Here is a 23,620-nt window from a genome sequence, read left to right on the forward strand (position 1 = left end):
ACCCGGCCCCGGGTGACCCCGGGCTGGCCCCGTCCCTGCCCCCGGTCACTTGTCCCCTACCCCCGTCCCCGTCCCTTGTCCCGCTCCCTACCCCAGGGGTGTCCCCGTCTCCCGGCCCCGCCACCCTCGCCCCCGCTGCTCCCTTTGCTCTGCCACCCCCTCCGGTGTCCCGGTCCCCGCGGTGCCCTCGGTCCCGCCCCGCCCCGCCCGAGCAGGACACGGCGCCGCCGCCACCGCCGGGACCGGAGCGGGCAGAGCCGCTGCTGGAGCTGCGACAGCACCGGGACCGACACCGGGAAACCCCGCCAGAGCCCGACACCGCCGGGACCGGAGCAGGGAGAGCCGCGCCGGGTGCCACAACACCAGGAGAGACCGACACCGACAGACACCGACAGACAGACACGGGCACCGGCACCGCCGGTGGGTGCTGACGGCAGCGGGGGGCGTGGGTGGGTTTGGGGGTGCCGGTGCCGGCGGGACGGGAGCAGCGGGATGGGAGCGGGGGTGTGTGCACACCTGTGACACGGTGCAGGTGACAGCGCGGGTGACAGGTGGGTGATGATGTTCACGACACGGTGAGGGTGACAAGGCGGTGGCACTGTGCAGCTTAGGGGGTCTGGGTGGCAGTGCGGGTGGCAGGGTGCAGGTGGCAGGGTACAGGTGACATGGAGGTGATGCGCGTGACAAGCCGTGGGTGACAGATGCAGGTGGCAGTGCAGGTGACAGGGGGCCGGTGACGGTGCAGTGTCGCGGTGCGGGGGACGGCGTGGGTGACAGAGCGTGAGTGACAGGTGCGGGTGACAAGACCCCGGTGATGGTGCAGGTGACGGTGTGTGGTGGGTGACAGGGTGCGCGTGACGGTTCAGGTGACAATGAGGGTGGCAGGGTGCGGGGGTGGCGCGGGTGACAGGGAGCGGGTGACAGCGCGCGCGGGACCCTGCGGCGCGGCGGCCGCGCTGGTGGCCCCGTGCCTGCCGGTGGCGGTGGCGGTGACAGTGACAGTGACGCCGCGGGCAGCTGGAACTAAGCCGGGGGACGTGCGTGCTGGCAGCTCCGCCACGCCGGGGACAAGGGGACAGGAAGGGGGGCAGGGAGAGGGGCGTGCCCGGCCAGGGGGACAGGAGAGCCCCGCCAGGCCGAGCCACCCCCCGGCTCCCGCTGAGGCAGCTCGCTAGTGACGGGGACAGGGACACGGACAGGGGTGCCAGCGCCTGGCGCGAGGTGGCAGAGGGGACAATGGGGCTCTGTGTCGCCTAATCCGGGGCACGGGGCCGGGGGTTGGCACCCCGGGGTGGCGCGGGGGGGGGTTTAAAGGCCAGACCGGCCGGTGTCCCCTGTGCCAGGCGTCCCCGAGCCCTCGTCCCCTGCGCGCTCTCAGGCCACGGCTCCCACCCCAAGGTAACGGGCGACAGCGCTGTCCCAGCTTGGGGACAGCGACAGCACCTCCCAGCTGGGGATGGAGGGGGACAGGGCGGCCCCGCGGCTGGGGCGGGCGCGGGCTTTGCGGGACCCCCGCGACTGGGTTCTGGGGGGTCCTCGTGCCACGCCACCGAGCCGTGTGTCCCCTAACGCTGTCACCGGGTGCCGGGCTTGGGGACAGCCTGGCTGCCAGCGGGCACCGCTCAGCTCCGTGCCTCAGTTTCCCTCTGTGCTCTGCCGGGCACCTGCTGGGAGCGGGGGCACCCGGGGGGGGGTGGGGACACCCCGGTCCCAGGGTCTGCACCCCCTGGGCACCTTGGCACCCCAGGCACGGGGAGGTGCCCCCGGCTGTGCTGAGCTGGCACGGGATTACACTAAGCCGGAGGTGCCGGGGCCACCGGGGCTGGCACCGAGGGGACAACCTGAGGCCACCGGGGCTGGCACCGAAGGGTCAATCTGGGGCCGCCAGATCTGTCGACGAGGGGCAAGCTGGGGCCACAGGGGCTGGCACCGAGGGGTCAGTCTGGGGACACTGGGACTAGCACTGAGGGGACAACATGAAGACACCGAGGTGTGCCCAGGGAGCGTGAAAGGCTCTGGTGGGTGCCGCAGGACGGGTGCCCCCCCGGGAGCTGGGTTGGGGCACCCAGCGCCGGCCGGGGGTGGCCGGGGAGGGGTGGCAGGTCCCCGGGGAGCCGCTCTGACTCTGCCTGTCCTTCTCTTGCAGCCCCTCTGCCACCAGGATGGTGAGTGGCCCCCGGGTGGGGGGTCCGGGCGGAGGTGGGTGCCCCATCCCGGGATCCCGGCGGTGCCGGGCACTGGCGCGGGGCAGCGGGCAGCGCGGCGTGCTGTGCCCACCCGCCGCGTGACCCCGCGGGGACAAGGGGACGCTTTGTCCGGGAGCTGGCGGTCCCGGCGGCTGGCACTGCTGCCCCGCTGTCCCCGAGGCGGTGGCGCCGTGCCCGGCGCCCGCAGCCCCCCAGCACCCCCACGCCCCCTCCCCGCGGGTGGGCAGCGGCTCCCGCCGTGCCCCGTGCCAGCTCCCCCGTGCCTTCCCCGTGCCCACCCGGGCTCCGTCCGCGTGCCAGCGCCGTGCCGGACCCGTGCCAGCGCCGTGCCAGCCCCTGAACCCCACGCCAGTCCCAGAGCACCCCCTTACCCCCGTGACAGCCCTGTCCCTGCTCCTGCAGCTCTCGACGCCCCAGGCGAGCCCGGAGCGGGTGCCCAGCCCGGAGGAGCAGCAGTGGGCAGGGCCCGAGGCGCTGTGCCCGGGCTGGCTGGAGGACGAGGCCCCCGATGGCGAAGTGCCCGGGGACAGCGGGGACCCCGACGGTGCCACCCACGCCTACGAGCGGCTCCAGAGCGCCCTGTGCCAGGAGGGGCTGCCCCCCACGCTGGACTGCTCCCCAGAGCCCCGCACGGGTTGGGGACACGGGGGGCACGGTGCCAGGCTGGGGACATGGGGGTGGCAGGGACCGGGCTGGGGATGGGGGAACGGGGCCAGGCTGGGACACGGGGGTGGCAGGGACAGTGTTATGGGCTCTGTGCCAGGCTGGGATGGGGGGGGTGGCATGGATAAGGGTGGCAATGGGGATGCGGTGCCAGGCTGGGACACAGGGGGTTTGGGGGCTCCCAGCCACACTGGGGTGCCACGGGCAGGGTGGCGCCAGGGTCCCCATCCCGGCGCTGTTAACCCTTCCCTTCCTGGCAGGATTTGGCCCGCTGGACATGACCGTTTGCATCCTGGGCTCGCCCATCCCCTTCCTGCCCGTTCTGCTGGAGGGTGGCACCCGCTGCCCAGGTGGGTGCCATCCCCTTGTCCCCACACCCGCCTGTGCTGCCTGACCCGCACTGAGAGGGAAACTGAGGCAGGGGAGCACGGCGGCAGCAGCCCCCCGTGTCCCGTTAAGCCCAGTACACACCAGTTTAGCTGCAAGTGCCCTTCCCCCCACCATGAGGGGCAGTTTGGGGCAGGGGGTGCGGGGTGCCCACCGCCGTGCCCCCCCGCAGGTGCCATGGTGCTGTGCCTGTCCCCCTCCTGGGCCAGCCGGGTGCCATCGGAGTCGTGCCCAGGCGCCTGGTCCCTGCTGCTCTCCCGGGGCATCTCCTTCAAGGTGGGGGGGCACAGCGCCCTGGAGAGCTTCGTGCCGCCCCGCCGCGCCAACTACGTGACGGGCACCTTCGCGCCGGGGGACCCCGAGGGCGGCTGGGTGGGCGAGCTGGCCCGTGACCTCGACTGCCCCACGGGGGGCTCGGTGCCGCTCGCCCACCGCCTGGAGGACACGCTGGTCACCCGCTGGGTGCTGGCAGCTCGGGCCAACCTGCCCGTGCCCCCCACGCTGGCCTTCGTCCTGGGGACCAGGGGGGACCTGCCCGCCCAGCCCGCGGCCCCCGGGGTGAGGCTGGTGCGGCTGCAGGACCCCCAGGGCCAGCAGAGCCTGGTGCAGGAGGAGGTGGGCGCCTTCCTGGGGGGCACCGCCATGGAGCCCTACGGCCAGGTGGGCACGGCAGGGCGGGCGGTGCTGGTGGCGCCGGGTGGCGCTGGGGGACATCGAGAAGCACGGGGTGGGGTGGCTGTGAGGGTGGCGACCAGGTGGCACTGGGGGGCATGGGGTGACAGGGGTGGATGCAGGGGGCGGGCTGGCTGCCGGGGTGGCAGCAGGCGGCACAGGGTGACACGGAGGTGGCGGGCTGGCTGCCGGGGTGGCAGCAGGCGGCACGGGGTGACACGCAGGTGCACGCAGGTGGTGGTGCGGCCGGCGGGGTGGCGGTGGCGGGGGACGGGCACCCGCAGCACCCACAGGAAGGAGGAGGGGGCGGCGGTGGCGCAGGCGGTGGGTGCCCGGCTCCGGGGGCTGACGGAGGAGGACAGCGTCCTGCTGGAGGCCATGGTGCCCACCGCCCGCCTGCCCGTGCCCCCCCCACGTAAGGCCCCCGCCCTCGGGCGCCCAGCACCCTGGGAGGGGGGGGGAAGAGACCCCCGGGGTCCCACGGGTCCCTGCAGCTGTGCCGGCCACGTGTCTGTGCCCTGGGGCGGGTGGGTGGCGGCCATCGGGGTGCCCAAATTACTGGGGTCCTGGGGGAGGGCACGAGGGTCACGCCCATGGTCCCCTGGATTAGGGTTGGGGGACAGTTTGCCACCTTGGACCCCCACAGACCTATGGGGAGAGGCGGGGAAGGTCACCCTGGACCCCCACGGTCCCCTGTGGTGGGGGGGAAAGTCACCCTGGACCCCCACGGTCCCCTGGGGCTGGGCAGGGTGTTGGGGTGATCCCCTCTGACTCCCGACAGTCCCGTGGGGCTGGGGATGACAGTGGCCGTGCTGCGCCCCTCACTCCCTGGGGCTGGGCTTGGCCGGGGCCACCGCGGTGCCACAGGGAGTCCCAAAAGGCCCCCGAGGAGGAGGAGGGCGAGGTGGGGCACGGCGGCCCCGTCCCCGCGTGGCGGCCGTGCCTGCCCTGTCCCTTGCCCCCCAGGCAGCCCAGCCCCGCGGCTGCCCATGGCCCTGCGCATCTGCACCCTCGTCTGCAGGTCCTGGGGGGACCGGCCCCAGCTCTGCCAGGTACGGCGTGTCCCCACACCCCGGTGGCTCTGGGTGTCCCCAGCCTCCGATGGCTGTCCCCACGTCCTGATGGCCCTGTATGTCCCCAAGCTAGGGTGGCAGTCTTGTGCCCGGGCTGTGGTAATCTGTGCGCTATGCCCTGTGTGCCTGTCCATGTCCCCATGCCCTGGTGGCCCTGGGTGTCCCCGGGATTGGTGGCCATCCACATCCACGCCTTGGGTCAATTGGTCACAAACCCCACGTCCCTACGCCCTGGTGGCAGCTGCGTCCCCAGACTATGGGTTGGCAGCCAATGTCCCCATATCCCGGTGGCAGCCGGTGTCCCCACGCACACGCGGGTGTCGCCGTGTCCCCACACACAGGTGGCCTGCGCCGTGGGACGCGCGGAGAGCCCGGTGCGCCACGGCGCGGCGCTGCCCCAGGGCCTGGACTCCAGCCTGCAGCAGTGCGGGGTGGCGGCCCCCAGCCAGCGACAGGCGCTGGCCACGCGGCTACGGGAGGCCACCGAGGCCGCCGCGGCCGCCTGCTGGCCAGCGAGGCCGAGCTGAGCCCGCGGCAGAGCGGCGGCGGCCGGGCCCGCACCGACATCCTGGGTGAGCAGGGCGCGGGGGCGCCGCCGGTGCCCGGTCACCGCGCCGTGCTGAGCGCCGTGTCACCGTCCCCAGGCGTGGATTTCCTGCTGGCGTGCGTGGATGAGGCGCTGGAGCTGGTGGCGCTGGCCACGAACGGGCAGCGGTGCCTGGAGACGTGCGCGCTGGCCGAGGCCATGGGGCGCGGCGTGGGCGAGCCCCGCGGGGATTTGCCGCGGCTGCTGGCCGAGGCCATGCTGCACCGGGCGCAGCGTCACCTGGTCGAGGGCAAGGACATCCTGCTCATCGGGGCCGGCGGCGTCAGCAAGAGCTTCGTGTGGGAGGCGGCCCGCGACTACGGGCTGAGGGTGAGGGGCTCGGGGCGGCGGGGGGCGGCACAGCCGCGGGGCCGGGCCCGGCCGTGCCCCGGTGACGCCTCTCCGCGGCCGCAGATCCACCTGGTGGAGTCGGACCCGGAGCACTTCGCGGCGGGGCTGGTGCAGACCTTCCTGCCCTACGACAGCCGGGAGCACCGGCGCGACGAGGAGCACGCGGAGCGGGTGCTGGAGCTGCTGCGCTCCCGGGGGCTGCGGCCCCACGCCTGCCTCTCCTACTGGGACGACTGCGTGGTGCTGGCGGCCCTGGTGTGCCAGGGGCTGGGGCTCCGCGGCCCCGCGCCCGCCGCCGTGCGGGTGGCCAAGCAGAAGAGCAGCACGCACCGGCACCTGCAGCGCTGCCGCCGCGGCCGCTCGCCGCGCCGCCTTCGCCGTGCCCTGCCGCCGCCTGCGGAGCCACGGCGACGTGGAGCGGGCGGCGGGCGCCGTGCCCTTCCCCGCCGTGGCCAAGCTGGAGTTCGGCGCGGGCGGCGTGGGCGTGCGGCTGGTGGAGAACGCCGGGCAGTGCCACGCTCACGCCGCCCGCCTCTGGAGGGACCTGCGCGACGACGCCGACCACCCGGGCATCGGGCTGGGCTGGGGCAACGCCATGCTGCTCATGGAGTACGTGCCGGGCACCGAGCACGACGTGGACCTGGTGGTTTTCGAGGGGCGGCTGCTGGGCGCCTGGGTGTCGGACAACGGCCCCACGCGTGTCCCCGCCTTCCTGGAGACGGCGGCCTGCCTGCCCTCCTGCCTGCCCGCCGACCGGCAGGCGCAGCTGGTGCGGGCGGCGCTGCAGTGCTGCCGGGCGTGCGGGCTGCGCGACGGCGTCTTCAACGTGGAGCTCAAGCTGGGCCCGGCGGGGCCGCGCCTGCTGGAGATCAACCCCCGCATGGGGGGCTTCTACCTGCGCGACTGGATCCGCGAGGTCTACGGCCCCGACCTGCTGCTGGCCGCCGTGCTGGTGGCGCTGGGAGTGCCGCCCGTGCTGCCCGCCCGCCCCGCGCCCCGCACGCACCTGGCCGGGGTGATGTGCCTGGCCTCGGAGCACGGCGAGACCCTGGCGGGCGGCGGCGGCATGGAGGCGCTGCGGGAGCTGCACGGCCGCGGGCTCGTCCGCCTCAACCGGCTCTTCGAGGAGCCCGAGGGGGCCGGCGAGTACGAGGAGCCGCTGCTGAGCGTGGCGTGCGCCGGGGCCACGCTGGCCGAGGCCTGCGAGCGCCTGCTGGGGCTCTGCCAGGGGCTGGGCATCGACTCCCCGCGATATCCCGTGGAGCATTTCTTGTCCCACTTCAAATAGCGCCGGGCAGGCAGCGGGGAGAGCGGGGGAATGGGTGCCCCGGCACAGCCGGCACACCCGGCACCCGCTCCCGCCGCCCCGCCGCCCCTCCCCGGCATCTCCCCGGCACCTCGTCCCGCTGTGCCCCCATCCCCTGGCCTGGCGCACCATGTCCTGGCACCCCCGTACCGCCCTGGACCCCAGGCACCTGCCCTGCCACCCCATTGCCTGGCATTCCCCTTCGTCCTGGCACTCCATCCCCTGGCATCCCCTCGCTCCCCTGGCACTCCATCCCCTGGCATCCTGACACCCCATCCTCTGGGATCCTCCCATTCACCTGGCACTCCATCCCCTGGCATCCTGACATCCCATCCTCTGGGATCCTCCCATTCACCTGGCACTCCATCCCCTGGAATCCTGACACCCCATCTCCTGGCACCCCCCACTACTCTGACACCCCAATCCCCGGCATCCCCCATGTCCTGGCACCACATTCCCTGGCATCCCTGTCCATCCTGGCACTTCATCATCACGCTGACACCCCTCACCCAAAGATTCCCTCTCTCCCAGTCCAGGCTCCCCATCCCCCTGCCCTAGCACCCCATTCCCTGCTTCCCAACGTCCCTCCCTGTCCCCCCTGCCCTGTCCCTACAGTCTGTACCCCCTGTCCCTGAAGGTGGGGGTCCGTCCCATGCCCGGGGACACACAGGGGGACACTGTCCCCTGCTGTCCCCGTGCCACCCCCAGCGTGGGGCAGCCAGGACCCCCGAGGCAGCCAAGCCACCCCATGAGAGCAGCAGGTGACACGTGAGGTGTGTTGGCACCTGCTGGCATGGGCAGACCCCACAGCAACAAACCGTTATGGGGAGGGAGACCCCGTAATGGCAACGAATTATTGGGACATCCCATAATAACAAAGAAGCGTGGGGAAACCCCACAATAACACACCAGCAAGGGGAGACCCCACAGTAGCAGACTGAGGTGGGGAGACCCCACAATGACACCCTGGAAGGGAAGACCCTACAATAACAAACGGGGAGAACCCACAGTAACAAACCCGTGTTTAGGGGAGACCCCACAACAGCATCCACTGAAAGGGAGACCCCACAATAACAAACTGGCATGGGCAGACCCTACAGTGATAGACCTGCACCAGGGGACCCTACAACAACAGAGGGGCACCCAGGGATCCCCTGGAGCAGCTCAGAAAATCCTCTGGGAAGACTTGTGTGACGTGATATAGGGCTGTCACTGGGGAGGCCCTACAGTAACACCAGTGACCCCACACTGACACCCAGCCCCTGCAATGCCCGAGACCCTACAACAACACCAGCCACCCTACACTAACACAGAACCCCTGCAGCGCCCCGACCCTACAATAACAGCAGTGACCCTACAATAACACCCACATCCTACAGCCCTCACGACCCAACAATAACACCAGAGATCCTACAATAACACAGAGCCCCTGTAGCGCCTGAGAGCCTGCAATAACACACAGCCACTGTAATGCCTGAAACCCTCCAATAAACCCCAGGCCCTGCAGTGCCCCTGACCCTACAATAACACCAGCGACCCTACAATAACACCAGAGAACCTACACCAACACGCAGCCCCCATAGCAGCAGCAGTGACCCCACACCCACCCCAGTGACCCCACAATAACCCCAGTGCCCCGCAGCCCCACTCGCGCCCCCCAAACCCCGACCGGGATCCCCACGTGGGGTCACCGGGGTGTCCCCCTCTCTTCCTGCCCCTCCTCTGACGTCACGGCGGCGCCGCTGACGTCAGCGCGGCGCAGGGGGCGTGGCGGGCCGGGGTCCCCAGTAAAGGCTGTGAGCGGCCGCGCTGTCTCTGTCCTGTTCCTGCGCCACCCCCGGCACCCCCCGTGCCCGTGTCCCCCGCGCTGGGGACACCCCGGTGACGCGCACGGGGGCGTGGCCGTGGGAGGGGCGTGGCTATGGGCGTGGCCAGCACGGCGGGTTCCCCGGGGTCCCGATAAGGCGGTGCCACGGGGGGCGTGGCGGGGGCGTGACCACCGTGAGGGGGCGTGGCAATCGGGGCGGGTCCCCGGGGGTCCCGGCACGGCGCCGTCATGGCGGGGGTGTTCGACATCGACCTGGAGACCGAGGAGGGCAGCGACGGGGACGAGCCCGAGCTGGGCGCCGTGAGCCGGCAGCGGGGCGCGGGGGGCACCGGGGCTGCCGCCGGCACCGGGGCTGGGGCGGGGGGGCGCCGCGGGGACGGGGGGCACCGGCAGCGGGACGGCAGGTGGAGGCGGCGAGCGGCACCGGGGCGCGGTGGGGACGGCGGGAGCGGGGGGTGTCGGGGGTGCCTGGGGTCCGCTCGGTGCCGGGAACGGCGGGCAGGGGCTTGGGGGGACAGCGGCAGGGCAGTGACAGGGGTCCCGCCGGTGGCGGGACAGGGGTGCAGGCGGGCTGTCCGCGGGGACGGGGCGCCGGGGCACCGGGGGCAGCCGCGGATCCCGGGCGGGCAGCGGGCGGCTCCCGCTGGGCAGGGCCCGGCCTCGGCCCCAAAACATCCGGCTGGGCCGGCTCGGCGCTGCCTCGCCCCGCGCTGCCGCGTCCTGCCCGTGTCCTGCCGTGTCCTGCCGTGTCCTGCCTGCCGTGTCCCCTCCCTGCCGTGGGTCCTTTCTGTGCTGTGTCTCCCCTCCTTGCCATATGTCCCCTCCCTGCCATGCGTCCCCTGCCCGCCTCTGACCGCGAGTTCCCTCCCGCAGGAGATGGAGCTGGAGCCCCGGGGAAACGGCCTGGAGTAAGTGGGGGACAGCCCGCGGCGGGGTGTGCAGGCAGGGCACAGGCAGGGCACAGGCAGGGGGCTGTCCCCACTCACCCCCTCTCCCGCCAGGCCGGTGGGACACTATGAAGAGATCGAGATTTCCGAGAGCAGCGTCAACAATGGCCCCGAGCACATCGGCCCGCACTGCTTCGAGCTGCTCCGCGTCCTGGGCAAGGGTGGCTACGGCAAGGTGGGGACACGGCGGGGCTCGGGCACTCTGGGGGGGGGCTCCGGTGCTCCCCGGCGGGGTCTCCAACCTTCCCTGCCCGTCCTTCCAGGTGTTCCAGGTGCGCAAAGTGCAGGGCACCAACACGGGCAAGATCTTCGCCATGAAGGTCCTGAAGAAGGTAGGGGCGCCCCGGCCCCCCCGGTCCCCCCGGGGACCCCCCGCGCTCACCGCCTCCCCCCCAGGCCAAGATCGCCTGCAACGCCAAGGACACGGCGCACACCCGGGCCGAGAGGAACATCCTGGAGGCCGTCAAGCACCCCTTCATCGTGGACCTCATCTACGCCTTCCAGACGGGCGGCAAGCTCTACCTCATCCTGGAGTGCCTCAGCGGTGCGGGCGGGCTCGGGGCAGCCGGGGGTTGCTCCAGGGACGGCTGCAAATTGTCCCGGGGGGTGCTCAAGGACTTCCAGGAATGGCTCAGGGTGTCCAGGGATGGTTAAAGTGTGACCTGGGGTGGCTCAGGGTGTGCAGAGAAGGGTGTCCAAGGGTGGCTCAGGGTGTCCAGGGGTGGTTAAAGCAGAACTTGGGGTGTCTGCAGTGTCCAGGGGTGGCTCATGGGGATCCAGGGATGGTTAAAGCGTGACCTGGGGTGGCTCAGGGTGTGCAGGGAGGGTGTCCAGGGGTGGCTCAGGGTGTCCAAGGGTGGCTCAGGGTGTCCAGGGATGGTTAAAGTGTGACCTGGGGTGGCTCAGGGTGTCCAGGGAGGGTGTCCAAGGGTGGCTCAGGGTGTCCAGGGATGGTTAAAGCAGGACCTGGCGTAGCTGCAGTGTCCAGGGGTGGCTCAGGGGGTCCAGGGGTGGTTTAAGGGTGTCCCAGGATGGCTCAGGTGTTCCCGGGGGTGATTAAGGAGTGTCCAGGGATGGCTCAGGACTGTCCCTCTTGGGCTCTTTACGCAGGTGGAGAGCTCTTCATGCAGCTGGAGCGGGAAGGGATCTTCCTGGAGGACACTGCCTGGTAGGGATGAGGCGGTGGTGGTGGGTGTGGATGGGGTGGGCACCCCGACGTGGCTCACAGCCACCCTGATCCCGCCGCAGCTTCTACCTGAGTGAGATCACGCTGGCCCTGGGTCACCTGCATTCCCACGGGATCATCTACCGGGACCTTAAGCCAGAGAATATCATGCTCAACAGCCAAGGTGGGTTTGGGGGCCAAACTGGGGAGCCTGGGGGGTTCACCGGGGGCACTGCTGACCCCTCCACCGTGTCCCTCAGGTCACATCAAGCTGACGGACTTCGGGCTGTGCAAGGAGTCCATCCACGACGGGGCCGTCACCCACACTTTCTGTGGCACCATCGAGTACATGTGAGGTGGATGCAGCACTGGGGGGAATTTGGGGGGTCTGTCCTGGCCCCCCCATCCACTCAGGGCCCCCCCTGCACCCCCCAGGGCCCCCGAGATCCTGGTGCGGAGCGGGCACAACCGGGCTGTGGACTGGTGGAGCCTGGGCGCCCTGATGTACGACATGCTCACCGGATCGGCAAGTGCCACCGCTGCTCCCTCCCTGGGGACTGGGGGGGACATCCCGGGGTGACCACGAGCCTTCCTGGCCCGCCTGGCTCCTCATGGCCCCACCGTGCCCCCACAGCCGCCGTTCACCGCCGAGAACCGCAAGAAGACCATCGACAAGATCCTCAAGGGGAAGCTGGTGCTGCCGCCCTACCTGACGCCCGACGCTCGTGACCTCCTCAAGAAGGTGCCCCCCGCCCCACAAAATTCCCTCCACCACCTTTATTTATGTAGGTCCTCCCCCCATTCCCATCTCTATCCCTGTTTCTCTTCCAGTTCCTGAAGCGGAACCCCAGCCAGAGGGTTGGGGGGGGCCCCGGTGACGCGGCCGATGTGCAGGTACAGGGCTGGTGGATGGGGGTGTGCCAGGAGACACCCCCCAAATGCTGCCTGACACCCCCAAACCCCACAGAAACAGCCTTTCTTCCGCCACATCAACTGGGAGGACCTGCTGGCGCGCAGGCTGGACCCGCCCTTCAAACCCTGCCTGGTATGGGGGGGCCGAGGGGGGAGGCTGGGGATGGTTTTGGGGGGCCCCGTGGGAGCAGGCGCCGTGTTCCGTGTTCCCCGCAGCAGTCGGAGGAGGACGTGAGCCAGTTCGACACCCGCTTCACCCGCCAGACCCCCGTGGACAGCCCCGACGACGCTGCCATCAGCGAGAGCGCCAACCAGGCCTTCCTGGTAGGGGGGCACAGCCCCGGGGGGGACCCCTGGCGCGCCCAGGATCCCCCCATGACACCCCCAAACCCGCAGGGCTTCACCTACGTGGCCCCCTCGGTGCTGGAGAGCATCAAGGAGGGGTTCTCCTTCCAGCCCAAGGTGCGCTCCCCCCGCCGCCTCAACAGCAGCCCCCGCACCCCCGTCAGGTACCGGGCACGGGGGGTGCCTGGGGTGGGGGGCTTTGGGATGGGGGTTTCAGGGTGGGCACCAAGGTGGGGACAGGGGATAGTGTTGGGGGTGCAATGGGGGGCTTCAAGCTGTCCCATCCTGGGGGTACAGAGAGGCTGTGGGGGCAGTGGGGTGAGGGTTTGGGGTGCTATGGGGTGAGGGAATCAGGGTGGGCCCCAAGGGGGTGAAGAAGGAGTGGGGGAGGTCCCTGGAGTATGGGGGGAGTTGGGGCCTCCAGGGGTGGGGAAGGAGCTCCGTGGGCACTGGCTGCCCCCCCACTCACCCCCTCCTGTGTCCCCCCCCAGCCCTGTGAAGTTCTCCCCCTTCGAGGCGTTCAAGCCGGTGGCCCCAGGAGACCCCATGGAGCTGGGGCCTCCCCAGGCCCCCCCGCCCGAGGGCACGGCCCCCCTGCCCATCAAACCCTCGGGGGGCGCCAAGAAGCAGAAGGGCGGCCGGGGGCGGGTGCCCAGGTAGGGGTGGGGAGGGTGGGGGGTTTTGGGGGGGGCCTGGTGCTCCCCATGGGGTGGGGGGAACCCCACGGTGCTGCTTGTGCTCCTGGGGGCTCGTCCCCCTCCGGCACAGCCCCCTGCCCGCCGGTTGTGGGGGCACGGGGAGAACCCCCAGGGGTGTGGCCCCCAAGGGGTGTGGCCCCGTGGGCGTGGCCTTTTGGGGTGTGGCCCCTCTGGGGCGTGGCCCTGCTGCTGGATGTGTGCCAATTAAAGGACTTGCTGAGGCTGTGGTGGTCCCTCTGCTGCGGCTGGGAGGGTGGGGGAGTTGCCCCACCAGGGGAGGGTCCAGGCTCCACCCCCTGTGTGATGCCCCGCCTCGTTTTAGGCTCCTCCCACTTGCCACACCCTTTTGTTGGCTCCACCCACTTCTCTGCAAACCACGCCCACCGATCTGCTCTGCTCCCAGAGCTGCTCTTTTATTGGTCAGTGCAAATTCCGACAAGGCCCCGGCAGCCAATCAGGAGCCTCGGTTGGGGGCTGGCGGGGGACAGAGAGAGGGACCCTTTGCTGGCAGGGTGGTGACATTACAGGGAGGTGACACTAGAGAGCAGTGACACTATAGGGAGTGACACTATAGGGAGGTGACATTACAGGGAGGTGACACTACAGGGCAGTGACACTACAGGGAGGTGACATTACAAGGAGGTGACATTACAGGGAGTGATACTACAGGGCAGTGACACTACAGGGAGTGACACTACAGGTCAGTGACACTACAGGGAGTGACACTACAGGGAGGTGACATTACAGGGAGGTGACATTACAGGCAGTGACACTACAGGCTAGTGATATTACAGGGAAGTGACACTACAGGGGGATGACATCAAAGGGTGGTGACGCCAGGCCGGTGATGTCACAAGGCGGTGACGTGTGGCCGCGCGTCCCCCCAGGCCGCTGTCCCTGAGAAGGCGTGCAGGTCACTGAGCAGGGCCTCGGCGCTGCCCCCCGCCGCCTGCCCCTCACTCAGGGGGCTCTCCCCGCCCTCCGGCGCTGCCTCGGCCTCCTCCTCATCCTCCTCCTTCTCATCCTCCTCCTGCTCATCCTCCTCCTGCTCCTCCTCCTCCTCCTCCTGCTGCTGCGGCCGCCGCTCCAGGCTCCATGGCATCAGCTCTTCCCCCTCGTCGCGCACGGCCACCTCGCCGTGGCTGTCCCCGGGGCTGGCGGCGGGGTCCCCCGGCGAGCGCAGCCGGTGCCACTGTCCCCGCAGCAGCTGCAGCGCCCGGCGGCCCAGGGGCCGGGGGTGGTAGCGGCCGGCCGAGAGGCGGCACAGGTGGTGCCAGGCCAGCGCCAGCCCCAGCGCCAGGCACAGCAGCAGCCCCAGCAGCGCGGCCACCGCCCGGTCGTTGCGGGCCACCGCGGGGTCCCCGGCTGCCACCGGCCCCGCCAGCGCCAGCGGCAGCAGCGGGTGCCAGCGCGGGGCAGCCTGCGGGGAGGGCAGCGGGGTCACAGCGCGCCGGGCACGTGGCTTCCCGGAGCCGGAACGCAGGGAAGGGCCGGGGCAAGGTACAGGGCCGGGGACAAGGGCCGGGGAGGGGGACGTGACCCCGGGGACGGAAGCCGTGGGTGGCGGGTGCAGCAGCACCTGCAGGTGCCGGGGCAGAGGATCTGGGTCCTGCCACCCCACACATGGCTGCACAGCCCCCCTAGAATCCCCTGCCCATGCCCACAGGACTGCAGCCCCACGGCACCCTCTGCCAAAGCCCCAGGGTCTCCCAAACCCGGCACTCGCAGGCTTCACCACCCCCAAACCCACCCCAATACCTGAGCCACCCCCAAGCCCACCATGCTCCTCTGAAGGACCCCCCCCTCCTTCCCCCCAACCCCACTGTGCTCCCCTTATCCCCCCAAACATTCCAGACTCCCCTTACCCTCCCACTCCCCCCAGCCCCACCCTGGCTCCCTGATCCTGTCTCCCCCAACCTGTCCCACATCCCCTGGGCTCCCAGCCCCCCCCCAGTCTCCCACCCTGCCCGGTTTTGGGGTGCTCACCATCAGTGGGGTGCAGCCAGAGCGGGTCCCGATGCTGCAGGCGCGCTCCGAGATGGGGGAGCCCCCCCCAACTTCCTGCCCCGTGCAGCGGATGTGCCGAGTGGGGGGGGCCGAGCCCTGCACCCCTCACCCCCCCTGCTGCCCAAAATGCCGCCCCGTGCCCCCCCAACTTCCTGCCGAGGCGCGGAGCTCCCACCCGTGACCGCTGCGCCTTCCTGCCTGCCCCGCTCTGCCGCCCCGCAGGTGGCCCTGCAGCTTTTCCTATAAATCACCCCCAGCACTTTTCTTATAAATCCTTTATTTGGAGTGAAAATATAGTTTTTGACCCTGCACTGGAATGGAGAGGGGGGGACACGAGGAGGAGGAAGGGGAGGAAAAGCCCCCAAAATATAGGGGGGACAATATCTCACAGTTTAGAAAGGCAGATCATGCCCTGCCCCACAGAAAGAGGGGAGACCCCACACGGGGATTGGGGGGTGCAGGGGGTAATCTTTGATCCCAGGAGCAACCCCCAGCCCGAGGAACGGGGACAGGGGTGGAGAATGGTCCATGATTCGGGGGGGCAGCACCCAGTAAGGCAATGGGGGGAAGCGGGGAGCTGCCAGAGGGGCAGCCAGCCCCCCAATGGGAGAAGGGCCCGGAGCGGGCAGGGGGGCACCCCAGGGGGGCGAGATGGTTCAGGGGGGTCCCTGGGGCGCAGGCGTGGTCCCTGGGGCGGTGGTCCCTGAGGGGGTCCCTACACGTGGCCGTTCTCGAGGCGGCTGAGCTGCTCCTCCAGGCGGGAGATGCGCTGGCCCTGCTCCGCCACCAGCGCCCGCAGCGCCGCCACCTCCTGCAGCACCTCGTCCAGGCGACCTCCCTAAAGGGACAGCCCCGTCACGGGACACGCCCAGCAGAGCCACACCCACTGCCACACCCACCCACCTGCCACAGCCCTCTGTCCCTTTCCCGCTCGTCCCCCCCGGTCCCCCTGTCCCCCTGTCCCCTTACCGTGGCGCTGCCGGAGCCCAGCACCGGCGGGGCACTGAAGCGGGCGGACGCGGGGGCCGCGGGGGGCGTGGGAGGTGGCGTGGTGGCCCCGGTGGTGGCCCCGGTGGTGGCGCGGCTGTCGTGGAGCAGCGTCCGCCTGTTCACCTTGAGGTCCCGCTGCTTGCTGGGCACGTAGGCCTGGCGCAGGGACACCAGCACGGGCCCCGCCGTGCGCCCCGCCACCCACTCCTCCGCCTCCATGGCCGCCTCGGGGCCCGCCGTGTCCGGGTACAGGTCGTCCTGGAACAGGTCCGACTGCCCCCAACAGCGTCAGAGGGGTGGCATCCTCGGGGGGACCCCCAGAGAGACACCACGGGGTCATGGCCTCACTGGGGACCCCCCATTGCTCCCATGTCAGGGACCTCACACGCAGACCCCATAGGGACCCCCACCCAGACTGACTAGGGACCCCTTGCCCGGTCACCAAGTCCTGCCCACACGGCCCCATGTCCTGCCCGGTGACCCCTCTTGGTCCCCCTGGGGACTCCCCCCAGCCCACATTCCCCTGTCCCCACCCACCTTCCTTGGCACGGTCATGATGATGGGCTCACACTTGCGCTCGTGCAGCTTGTAGAACCTGCCAGGGGAGCAGAGGGGCTCACAGAAGGTTCTGGGGGGGGGTTCTGGGGGTCCCTCACCTCATCCCCCTTGTCCCCATGCCCACCTGGCGATCTCGCACTTGCTGACATCCAGCCCGCGCTTGGGCATCCAGCCCATTCCCCGCTGGGGCTCCTTGCTGGTGAAGGTGTTGAGGAAGTGGATGTAGGGCGGCTCCTCCGTGATCTCGAAGTACCGGATGCTCGAGTCCCCCTGGGGACACGCCGTTAGCGGGGGACCCTGGCTCCGGGGGTGCCACCGGCGGGCTGGGGGGCTCCCTACCTTGCCGCAGACGTAGACCACGCTGGTGTCGGGGTCGTAGAAGGGCAGCAGAGCCCCGTTGCTGGAGTCCAGCTCCTGCAGCCCCATGGGCTCCTCCAGGTTCTCCTGCGGTGGGATGAGGTGTGAGGCCTGTGGGGAAGCCCAGGATGGTTCTGGGGGAGCCCCGGGGTGGCACTCACCGTGTCCCACAGTGCCAGCTGCCGCTCGCTCATGCGGCTGAAGCCGGTGGTGAAGATCTTGCCGTCGGCCAGGAAGATGGCACGCATGGGACGGGCCCCCTCGTGCGCCCGCTCCTTCTCCTGGGGAGCACGGCTGTCACCGGCGCCCACAGCACCCCAGGGACAGGCACCGAGGGACGGGGGACAGCGGGGAGAACCGGGGGACAGGGACACCCACGGAACGTGGGACAACGGGGCGCGCCAAGGGACAAGGGCAGGGAGCAGGGGATTCCCCCCAGGAGCCAGTGCAGGGCAGTGCCCTGGTGACACAGGGCCCCCGGGGGGGTGGGGACACTCACGGCCACCACGGTGCCGCGGCGGGGGTCGATGACACGGACGCTCTTGTCCTTGCAGGCGGTGCAGAAGCGGGAGCCATCGCGGCTCCAGCTGACGCTGTAGATGAGGTCGGGGTGCAGCCCGTCCAGCCGGTACAGCTCCTCGGCCGTGCCCACGTTCCAGATCAGCACCACGTTGTCACAGCCTGGGGGACACGGCAGCCTGGGTCACCTCGGCCGCGTGGCACCCCCCCCCCGTGCCCGCCATGTCCCCCCGTACCTGCGCTGAGCAGGACGTTGCGGGCCGTGGGGTGCCAGGTGACGATGCCAACGCGCTTCGAGTGGCCCTCCAGCACCACCACCGGCTCCGTCAGCGGCTGGCTCAGCCCGTTCTCCGGGATCTGCCACACCTGAGGGGACAGAGGGGACGGTGAGCGAAGCGGGGTGACCCCTGCCACCCCCCGGGATCCTGGGCCACCCCTCACCATGACGGTGCAGTCCTCGGAGCCGCTGGCGATGACGTGGTCGTTGTGGGGACACCAGTCAATGTCCAGGACGGGGCCCGTGTGGCCGCACACCGTGGGGTACGACTTGTCAATGCGTCCGGTCTGGGGACAGAGTGACAGCGGGGAGGGGGTCACCCATTGGCACAAACCCCCCTTCCCCTGTCACCGCCCTGCTGTCACCTTGTGCAGGGGGAGGACGAGGAAGGCGCCACCGCCGCTGGCCTCCACGATGATGGCGACGAAGGAGGGGTTGACGGCGCAGAAGGTGCTGTCCCAGGTGACGCGGGACACGCGGATGTCATCGTAGCACTGGTCCGTCTTCACCGGCTGCCCGAACACGTGCCGGAATTTGCTCTGCCGCACCACCTTGCGGAAGGACATGGCTGGGGAGCGCCCCGGCCGCGGTCAGGCACACTGGGATACCCCAAAACAGCAGGTGGGGACACCACGGAATGGGGTGTCCCCTGAAGTGGGTTTGTCACTGCCTTCCAGCCCGGTAAAGGGTGGCTCAGCCACTCCTAGGGGACACACCCCTGTCTCTGCCAGCTCCCTGAAGGGAACTCAGGAAGCACCCCAGGAATGGGGGCTCTGAGTGACACAGGGAGTGTCCCACTCGGGATGGGGACAGGGACAAGGTGTCCTCCTGGAAACACGGGTGGGGATGGAAAGGAGGGCAGGGACAGCCCCAACAGATCAGGGGACAGGGGTGGCCCTGCTGGATATGGGGTCAGGGACAGGGAAAGGGATGGGGACAAGGATAGGGATGGGGGGGCACGAATGGGGCCGGCGGTGGCCTCATTCTGTACGGGGATAGTGACGAGGACAGGGACAAGGATGGGGACAGGAAAAAGGATGGGGACGGGGGCGGGGTCAGGAATGGGGCCGGTGGTGGCCGCGCCGGGAGCAGGAACAGGAATGGGGACAGGGGGACAGGGACGAGGATGGGGACATGGACGGGGAAGGGGTGGCGCGGCTAGGTATGGGGACAGGGATAGGGAGAGGGACAGGGATGGGGACAGGGACAGGGACAGGGGGTGGCCCCGCAGGGAAAGGGGATGGGGCTGCCCCGGGAAGGCGGATGGGGGGCCCGCGCCCGGCGGGTCCGGACGGGGCTCGGTGCCCGGTGCCGGTGCCCGCACTCACCGGCGGGTCGGTGCCCGGGGCCGGTGCCGGTGTCGGGGGCGGCGGGAGCGGCGGCGGCGGCGGGGGCGGGGCAGGAAGTGACCGGGGCCGCCCCGCGCCTGCGCGGCTCCGGGGCGGGGGCACCGGCGGGGGAGGGGGCACCGGGGGCACCCCATGGGCAGGGACACCCGGGGGTACGGTCCCCGTGGGCAGCGCCAGGGGGGGCACAGCGGTGACAGTGGCGGGTGGCACAGGGGCAATGGCAGCGGGTGACACAGGGGTGCTGTCACCCCCACCAGTGTCGCCCCTCTGTGTCACCCCGGGGTGACGTGGCAGCCAGGGTCACCCCCCGGGCCGGGCTCTCCCCTGCTCTCATTTCGGGGGGTCCCTCTCCTTTGAAACCCCCTGTGTCACCCTGTGCCCACGTAGTCATGCCTTGGGGACGCGCCACCAGTCCCCATCCTGTGGGGACAATAAATGGACCTACCTTAGGGGTGGGGGGAGCTCAGGAGAGGTGCCAGGTGAGGGGACACAGTGGTGGCCTTGCGGTGTCACCGCTGGGCATGTGGCTTGGTCTGGGGACACCGTGGTGGCTGTGGTGTGTCACCTGTGGGAGCAATGCTGGGGACACTGGCGGCTGTGGTGTGTCACCTGTGGGAGCAATGCTGGGGACACTGGTGGCTGCCGGGTGCCTCGGTGGTGGCCCCGGGGCGCTGTTGGGGACCTGTCCGGTGCCCGGGGGCCGGTGGCCGTGGCTGTTTCCTGCCATTAATCACCGCTAATTGGCTTTGCCCCGGCGGGCTCGCGGCGGGGGGAGCCCGGGGGGGTCACGGGGGGTGTAAGAGGATTTCCCGGCTCCTTCCTCCGGCTCGGCCATCCCGGGGTCCCGCTCCCTGCCCGCCCGCTGCCCACCCGGCCCCGGCCCCATGCCACGCTCCCGCGGGGACAAGGGGACCCCCAAGGACAACAAGGACACGGAGCCCCCGCAGAAGGGGAAAGGGGGGCACGAGGAGGGGGAGAAAGCCCCCAAAGCCCCCGAGGACGTCGGTGCCCCGGCCCCCAAGAGTTCCGGCTCCGAGGCCCGGCACGGCGGGCACGGGCAGAAGAGCGGGAAGAAGGGTCCCGTGGACCCCCACGCTGCTGCCATCAAGACCTACTCCCCCTTCCTCAACACCGTCTTTGGAAAGGTGGGGACACCGGGAGGGGACGTGGGCATGAGGGTGGGGATGCAGGGACCCTGGAGATGGAGGGGATGTGGGACAGGGGAGATGGGGATAGGGATAGTCCAGGATCCTGTGGATGGAAGGGAAACAGGGGCTCTGGGGACATGGTCAGGGACACTCTGGGACCCTGGGGATGGAAAGGATATGGGGACATTGGGGATGGGGACAGTGAGGGTGGGGACATGAACAGTCCAGGACCCTGCAGATGGAGGTGATGTGGAGCATTTGAGACACGGGGACATGGGGACAGTGGGGCTGTTCCAGGTCCCTGGCTATGGAAGGGACATGGAGAAACTGGGGATGGGGACAGGGACAGTCCAGGACCCTGCAGATGAAGAGGGCAATGAGGCAGTCAGGATGGGCCTGGGGACAGTGGGGTGGGAATGTTCCAGAACCCTGGGGATGGAGGGGACATGGGGGCAGGGAAGATGGGGTTGGGACACTCCAGGACCCTGGGGATGGAGGGGATGTTGGGCACTGAGGACATGGTTGGGACCACTCTGGGTCCCTGGGGTTTAAAAGGACATGGGGACAGTGGGGACACAGTCAGGGACACTCTGGGACCCTAGGGATGAGGACATGGGGACAGTGAGGACGGCTCAGGGACAGCTGGAAACCTGGGGATGAAGGGGATATGGGGCACTGGGAACAGTCAGGGACAGCCTGGGATCGTGGGGATAGATGGGACATGAATGGTGCTGGGGACACTCCAGGGCCCTGGGGACAGAGGGGACATACTGAGAGGACAGCTAGAGCAGGGGCAGCTGAGCTCTGTGGGGGTAAAAATGCTGCCCCTCCACCTCTGGAGTACAACCCACCTCTGTGGCCACCTGGCACATCCCATCCAGAGCCTGGGGGTCCCGGGGTGGGACACCCCTGGAGTGGGTGACAGGAGCAGGGACATGGGGACCAGGACAGGGCGGGTGGGAGGTGCAGGCAAAGGACAGGGCGGGGCTTTGCCTCCAATCCCACTAATCCTCTGCTGAAGTTAATTTTGGCCCACGCTTAACAAAGGTGACACCGAGGTTTGGGGGGGCAAGGAGGGGGGAGGGACACGGAGCTGGGTGTCATTCTGCTGTCACCCCTTCTGTGTGTCCCATGCAGGAGCGGGAGCTGTCACCGGAGGAGCTGGATGGTGAGCAGGGGGGACGGGGTGGGGACACGGGCCTAGGGGAATGGAGGGAGGGTTGGATCCATCCTCATGGAGGGATCTGCTTGGGGACATGGCCATGGAGGGGTTTCCCACATCCAAGAAGGGACCTGCCCTGGGGTGACGTGGTGTCCGTGTGACCCTACACTCCTGGTGATGTCCCTGTCCCCACCTGTGGCCGTGCCCAGAACTGCTGGATGCCTTCAAGGAGTTCGACACGGACCAGGATGGCTACATCAGCTACAAGGACCTGGGCGCCTGCATGCGCACGCTGGGCTACATGCCCACCGAGATGGAGCTCATCGAGATCTCCCAGCACATCAAGATGAGGAGTGAGTGGGCTCAGGGACTCGGGGAGGGGACCTGGGGTCGCTGGGATGCTGAGGGTGTCTGTCCCCTTCCCGCCGCAGTGGGCGGCCGCGTGGACTTCGAGGACTTTGTGCAGATGATGGGCCCGAAGCTGCGGGAGGAGACGGCGCACATGGTGGGCGTGAGGGAGCTCAAGATCGCCTTCCGTGAGGTACGGCCACCACCAACCATGGGGACAGCAGGCATGGCGTCCCCTCCTCAGGGGCGCCACAGCCGTGAGGGGACAGGGACCCTGGAGAGACCCTGGTGGGGACAGTGATGATGGGGGCATGGAGGGGATGGTGATCACGGGAAGAGCATGGTGAGATGGTCATCATAGGGGGGACCATGGGGTGACCATGAAGAGGACACTGACCATGGGAAGACCATGGTGGTGACCACAGGCAGGAGAGGACAATGACCGTGGGGAAACAATGACCATGGGGTGACCACAGGCAGGAGAGGACAATAACTATGGGGAAATGATACAATAGGGTGACCACAGGCATGGAGGGGACAGTGACCCTGGAGAGACCCTGGTGGGGACAGTGATCATGGGGACATGGCAGTGACGGTGATCACAAGAAGAGCATGGTGAGATGGTGACCATAGGGGGGACCGTGGAGGGGACACTGACCATGGGAAGACCATGGTGGTGACCACAGGCAGGAGAGGACAATGACCGTGGGGAAACAATGACCATGGGGTGACCACAGGCATGGAGAGGACAGTGACCAGTGGGGAACGATGACCATGGTGGTGACCACGAGTGCAGAGGAGACAGTGACCACAGGGAGCTTGGGGGTGCTGGTGGCCGTGGAAGGAGGGTGACCCCCAGGTCGCGGGTGCCGCAGTTCGACATGAACGGGGACGGGGAGATCAGCACGGCCGAGATGCGTGAAGCCATCGCGGCGCTGCTCGGGGAGCAGCTAAAGGCGCAGGAGGTGGACGAGATCCTGCAGGACGTGGATCTCAACGGGGACGGTCATGTGGACTTCGACGGTGAGGGCACCCCCTTCCCCGGGGGGCCGCGGCGGGGACTGAGCCCCGGGTCCCTGACGTGCCCTCCTCGCCCCGCAGAGTTCGTGATGATGCTGTCGTCCCGGTAACGGAGACACCGGGCAGGACGGGACCCCCGGATGGGGGCCCCCAGCCCCTCCTCAGCCCCTCCGTGCCCGGCCGACCGACCCGAGAGCTCTGCCAACATCGTGGTTCAGAGGGAACAGCTGGAGCGGAGCATCTGGCAACGGGGCAGAGGCGACACCCCCGTCCCCAAGAGCCACGGGCGGTGGCGGCAGAGCCAGCGGAGGCCGGGCCCCAATAAACCCCTGTGACCGGAGCTGGAGGAATGTCTGGTGGTTGCGGGGAGGGACGTGGGGTCACTGTCCCCCCCGGGCCACCCGAGGGTGGGGACAGCGGGGTCCCACGGAGGACAAGGGGTGGGCGCTGCCGGGGGGCGTGGCAGCAGGGCCACACCGCGCCCTCCCATTGGCTGTATCTGATCCGCCGCGATCGACCAGCCAATCAGCACGCTCCAATTCAAGATGGGAGGGAAATGCCAGCCCTCCCCGAGCTGTCACTCAAACCAACTGGCCAATCAGAGGCCATGTACCATGGGAACGGGGAGGGCATGGGGGCGCCTGTGGCACTCGCAGGAGGTCCCCACGATCCCTGGGGACATCCCCGCCCACGGAAGTGCCCCCAGGGGCTCCCGGGGCCACTCAGGACCGCCCCTCCTTGGATG

General features: G+C 69.5%; 5 protein-coding genes across 5 annotated transcripts; 3 read left to right on the plus strand and 2 right to left on the minus strand.

Moving 5' to 3' along the window:
- The first annotated feature begins 872 nt into the window (after positions 1 to 872).
- CARNS1 (carnosine synthase 1) lies at positions 873 to 7,227 on the plus strand. Its single transcript, XM_030948985.1, is given in 14 exon segments — positions 873 to 1,037; positions 1,344 to 1,687; positions 1,689 to 1,758; positions 1,761 to 1,907; positions 2,610 to 2,841; positions 3,131 to 3,220; positions 3,430 to 3,917; positions 4,164 to 4,344; positions 4,896 to 4,981; positions 5,344 to 5,500; positions 5,503 to 5,574; positions 5,647 to 5,918; positions 6,003 to 6,304; positions 6,306 to 7,227. Coding segments are annotated over 14 exon segments (3,528 nt in total).
- A 1,806-nt stretch (positions 7,228 to 9,033) lies between these two features.
- RPS6KB2 (ribosomal protein S6 kinase B2) lies at positions 9,034 to 13,102 on the plus strand. The gene is made up of 15 exons (XM_030949420.1): positions 9,034 to 9,373; positions 9,947 to 9,981; positions 10,075 to 10,195; positions 10,284 to 10,352; positions 10,417 to 10,564; positions 11,131 to 11,188; positions 11,269 to 11,369; positions 11,446 to 11,536; positions 11,621 to 11,711; positions 11,820 to 11,927; positions 12,017 to 12,079; positions 12,153 to 12,230; positions 12,314 to 12,421; positions 12,494 to 12,606; positions 12,934 to 13,102. Exons 1-15 carry the CDS (start codon positions 9,302 to 9,304, stop codon positions 13,100 to 13,102), a joined length of 1,425 nt encoding a protein of 474 aa, XP_030805280.1. The 5' UTR covers positions 9,034 to 9,301.
- An 888-nt stretch (positions 13,103 to 13,990) lies between these two features.
- Positions 13,991 to 14,922, minus strand: PTPRCAP (protein tyrosine phosphatase receptor type C associated protein). The gene is made up of 2 exons (XM_030948986.1): positions 14,899 to 14,922; positions 13,991 to 14,560 (listed from the first exon to the last, which is right to left on the minus strand). Exons 1-2 carry the CDS (start codon positions 14,920 to 14,922, stop codon positions 13,991 to 13,993), a joined length of 594 nt encoding a protein of 197 aa, XP_030804846.1.
- Positions 14,923 to 15,435: 513 nt separating this feature from the next.
- Positions 15,436 to 19,231, minus strand: CORO1B (coronin 1B). The gene is made up of 11 exons (XM_030949212.1): positions 19,177 to 19,231; positions 18,214 to 18,416; positions 18,013 to 18,135; positions 17,808 to 17,937; positions 17,552 to 17,733; positions 17,214 to 17,333; positions 17,035 to 17,139; positions 16,820 to 16,965; positions 16,675 to 16,732; positions 16,117 to 16,410; positions 15,436 to 15,985 (listed from the first exon to the last, which is right to left on the minus strand). Exons 2-11 carry the CDS (start codon positions 18,412 to 18,414, stop codon positions 15,863 to 15,865), a joined length of 1,482 nt encoding a protein of 493 aa, XP_030805072.1. The 5' UTR covers positions 18,415 to 18,416; positions 19,177 to 19,231; the 3' UTR covers positions 15,436 to 15,862.
- An 816-nt stretch (positions 19,232 to 20,047) lies between these two features.
- On the plus strand, positions 20,048 to 23,116 carry CABP4 (calcium binding protein 4). Its single transcript, XM_030949848.1, has 6 exons — positions 20,048 to 20,342; positions 21,483 to 21,513; positions 21,717 to 21,860; positions 21,939 to 22,048; positions 22,731 to 22,878; positions 22,957 to 23,116. The coding sequence occupies exons 1-6, from the start codon at positions 20,082 to 20,084 to the stop codon at positions 22,983 to 22,985; spliced, it is 723 nt and encodes a 240-aa protein (XP_030805708.1). The 5' UTR covers positions 20,048 to 20,081; the 3' UTR covers positions 22,986 to 23,116.
- The last annotated feature ends 504 nt before the right edge of the window (positions 23,117 to 23,620 follow it).

This window comes from Camarhynchus parvulus, chromosome 5, assembly GCF_901933205.1.
Source record: "Camarhynchus parvulus chromosome 5, STF_HiC, whole genome shotgun sequence".
Classification (NCBI taxonomy): domain Eukaryota; kingdom Metazoa; phylum Chordata; class Aves; order Passeriformes; family Thraupidae; genus Camarhynchus; species Camarhynchus parvulus.

Excerpts from the sequence above, each read along its gene's own strand:
- RPS6KB2 (XM_030949420.1), top strand. The coding sequence starts at position 9,302 with ATGGCGGGGGTGTTCGACATCGACCTGGAGACCGAGGAGGGCAGCGAC. Across the intron at positions 9,374-9,946 it reads ACGAGCCCGAGCTGGGCGCC|GAGATGGAGCTGGAGCCCCG; the intron begins GTGAGCCGGCAG and ends TCCCTCCCGCAG. Across the intron at positions 10,565-11,130 it reads CATCCTGGAGTGCCTCAGCG|GTGGAGAGCTCTTCATGCAG; the intron begins GTGCGGGCGGGC and ends CTCTTTACGCAG.
- PTPRCAP (XM_030948986.1), bottom strand. The coding sequence starts at position 14,922 with ATGGTGGGCTTGGGGGTGGCTCAG. Across the intron at positions 14,561-14,898 it reads TGGGCTTGGGGGTGGCTCAG|GCTGCCCCGCGCTGGCACCC; the intron begins GTATTGGGGTGG and ends CCCTCCCCGCAG.
- CORO1B (XM_030949212.1), bottom strand. The coding sequence starts at position 18,414 with ATGTCCTTCCGCAAGGTGGTGCGGCAGAGCAAATTCCGGCACGTGTTC. Across the intron at positions 16,733-16,819 it reads AGCAAGTGCGAGATCGCCAG|GTTCTACAAGCTGCACGAGC; the intron begins GTGGGCATGGGG and ends CTCCCCTGGCAG. Across the intron at positions 15,986-16,116 it reads TGGGCTCCGGCAGCGCCACG|GGAGGTCGCCTGGACGAGGT; the intron begins GTAAGGGGACAG and ends CTGTCCCTTTAG.
- CABP4 (XM_030949848.1), top strand. The coding sequence starts at position 20,082 with ATGCCACGCTCCCGCGGGGACAAGGGGACCCCCAAGGACAACAAGGAC. Across the intron at positions 21,514-21,716 it reads GTCACCGGAGGAGCTGGATG|AACTGCTGGATGCCTTCAAG; the intron begins GTGAGCAGGGGG and ends GGCCGTGCCCAG. Across the intron at positions 22,049-22,730 it reads TCAAGATCGCCTTCCGTGAG|TTCGACATGAACGGGGACGG; the intron begins GTACGGCCACCA and ends CGGGTGCCGCAG.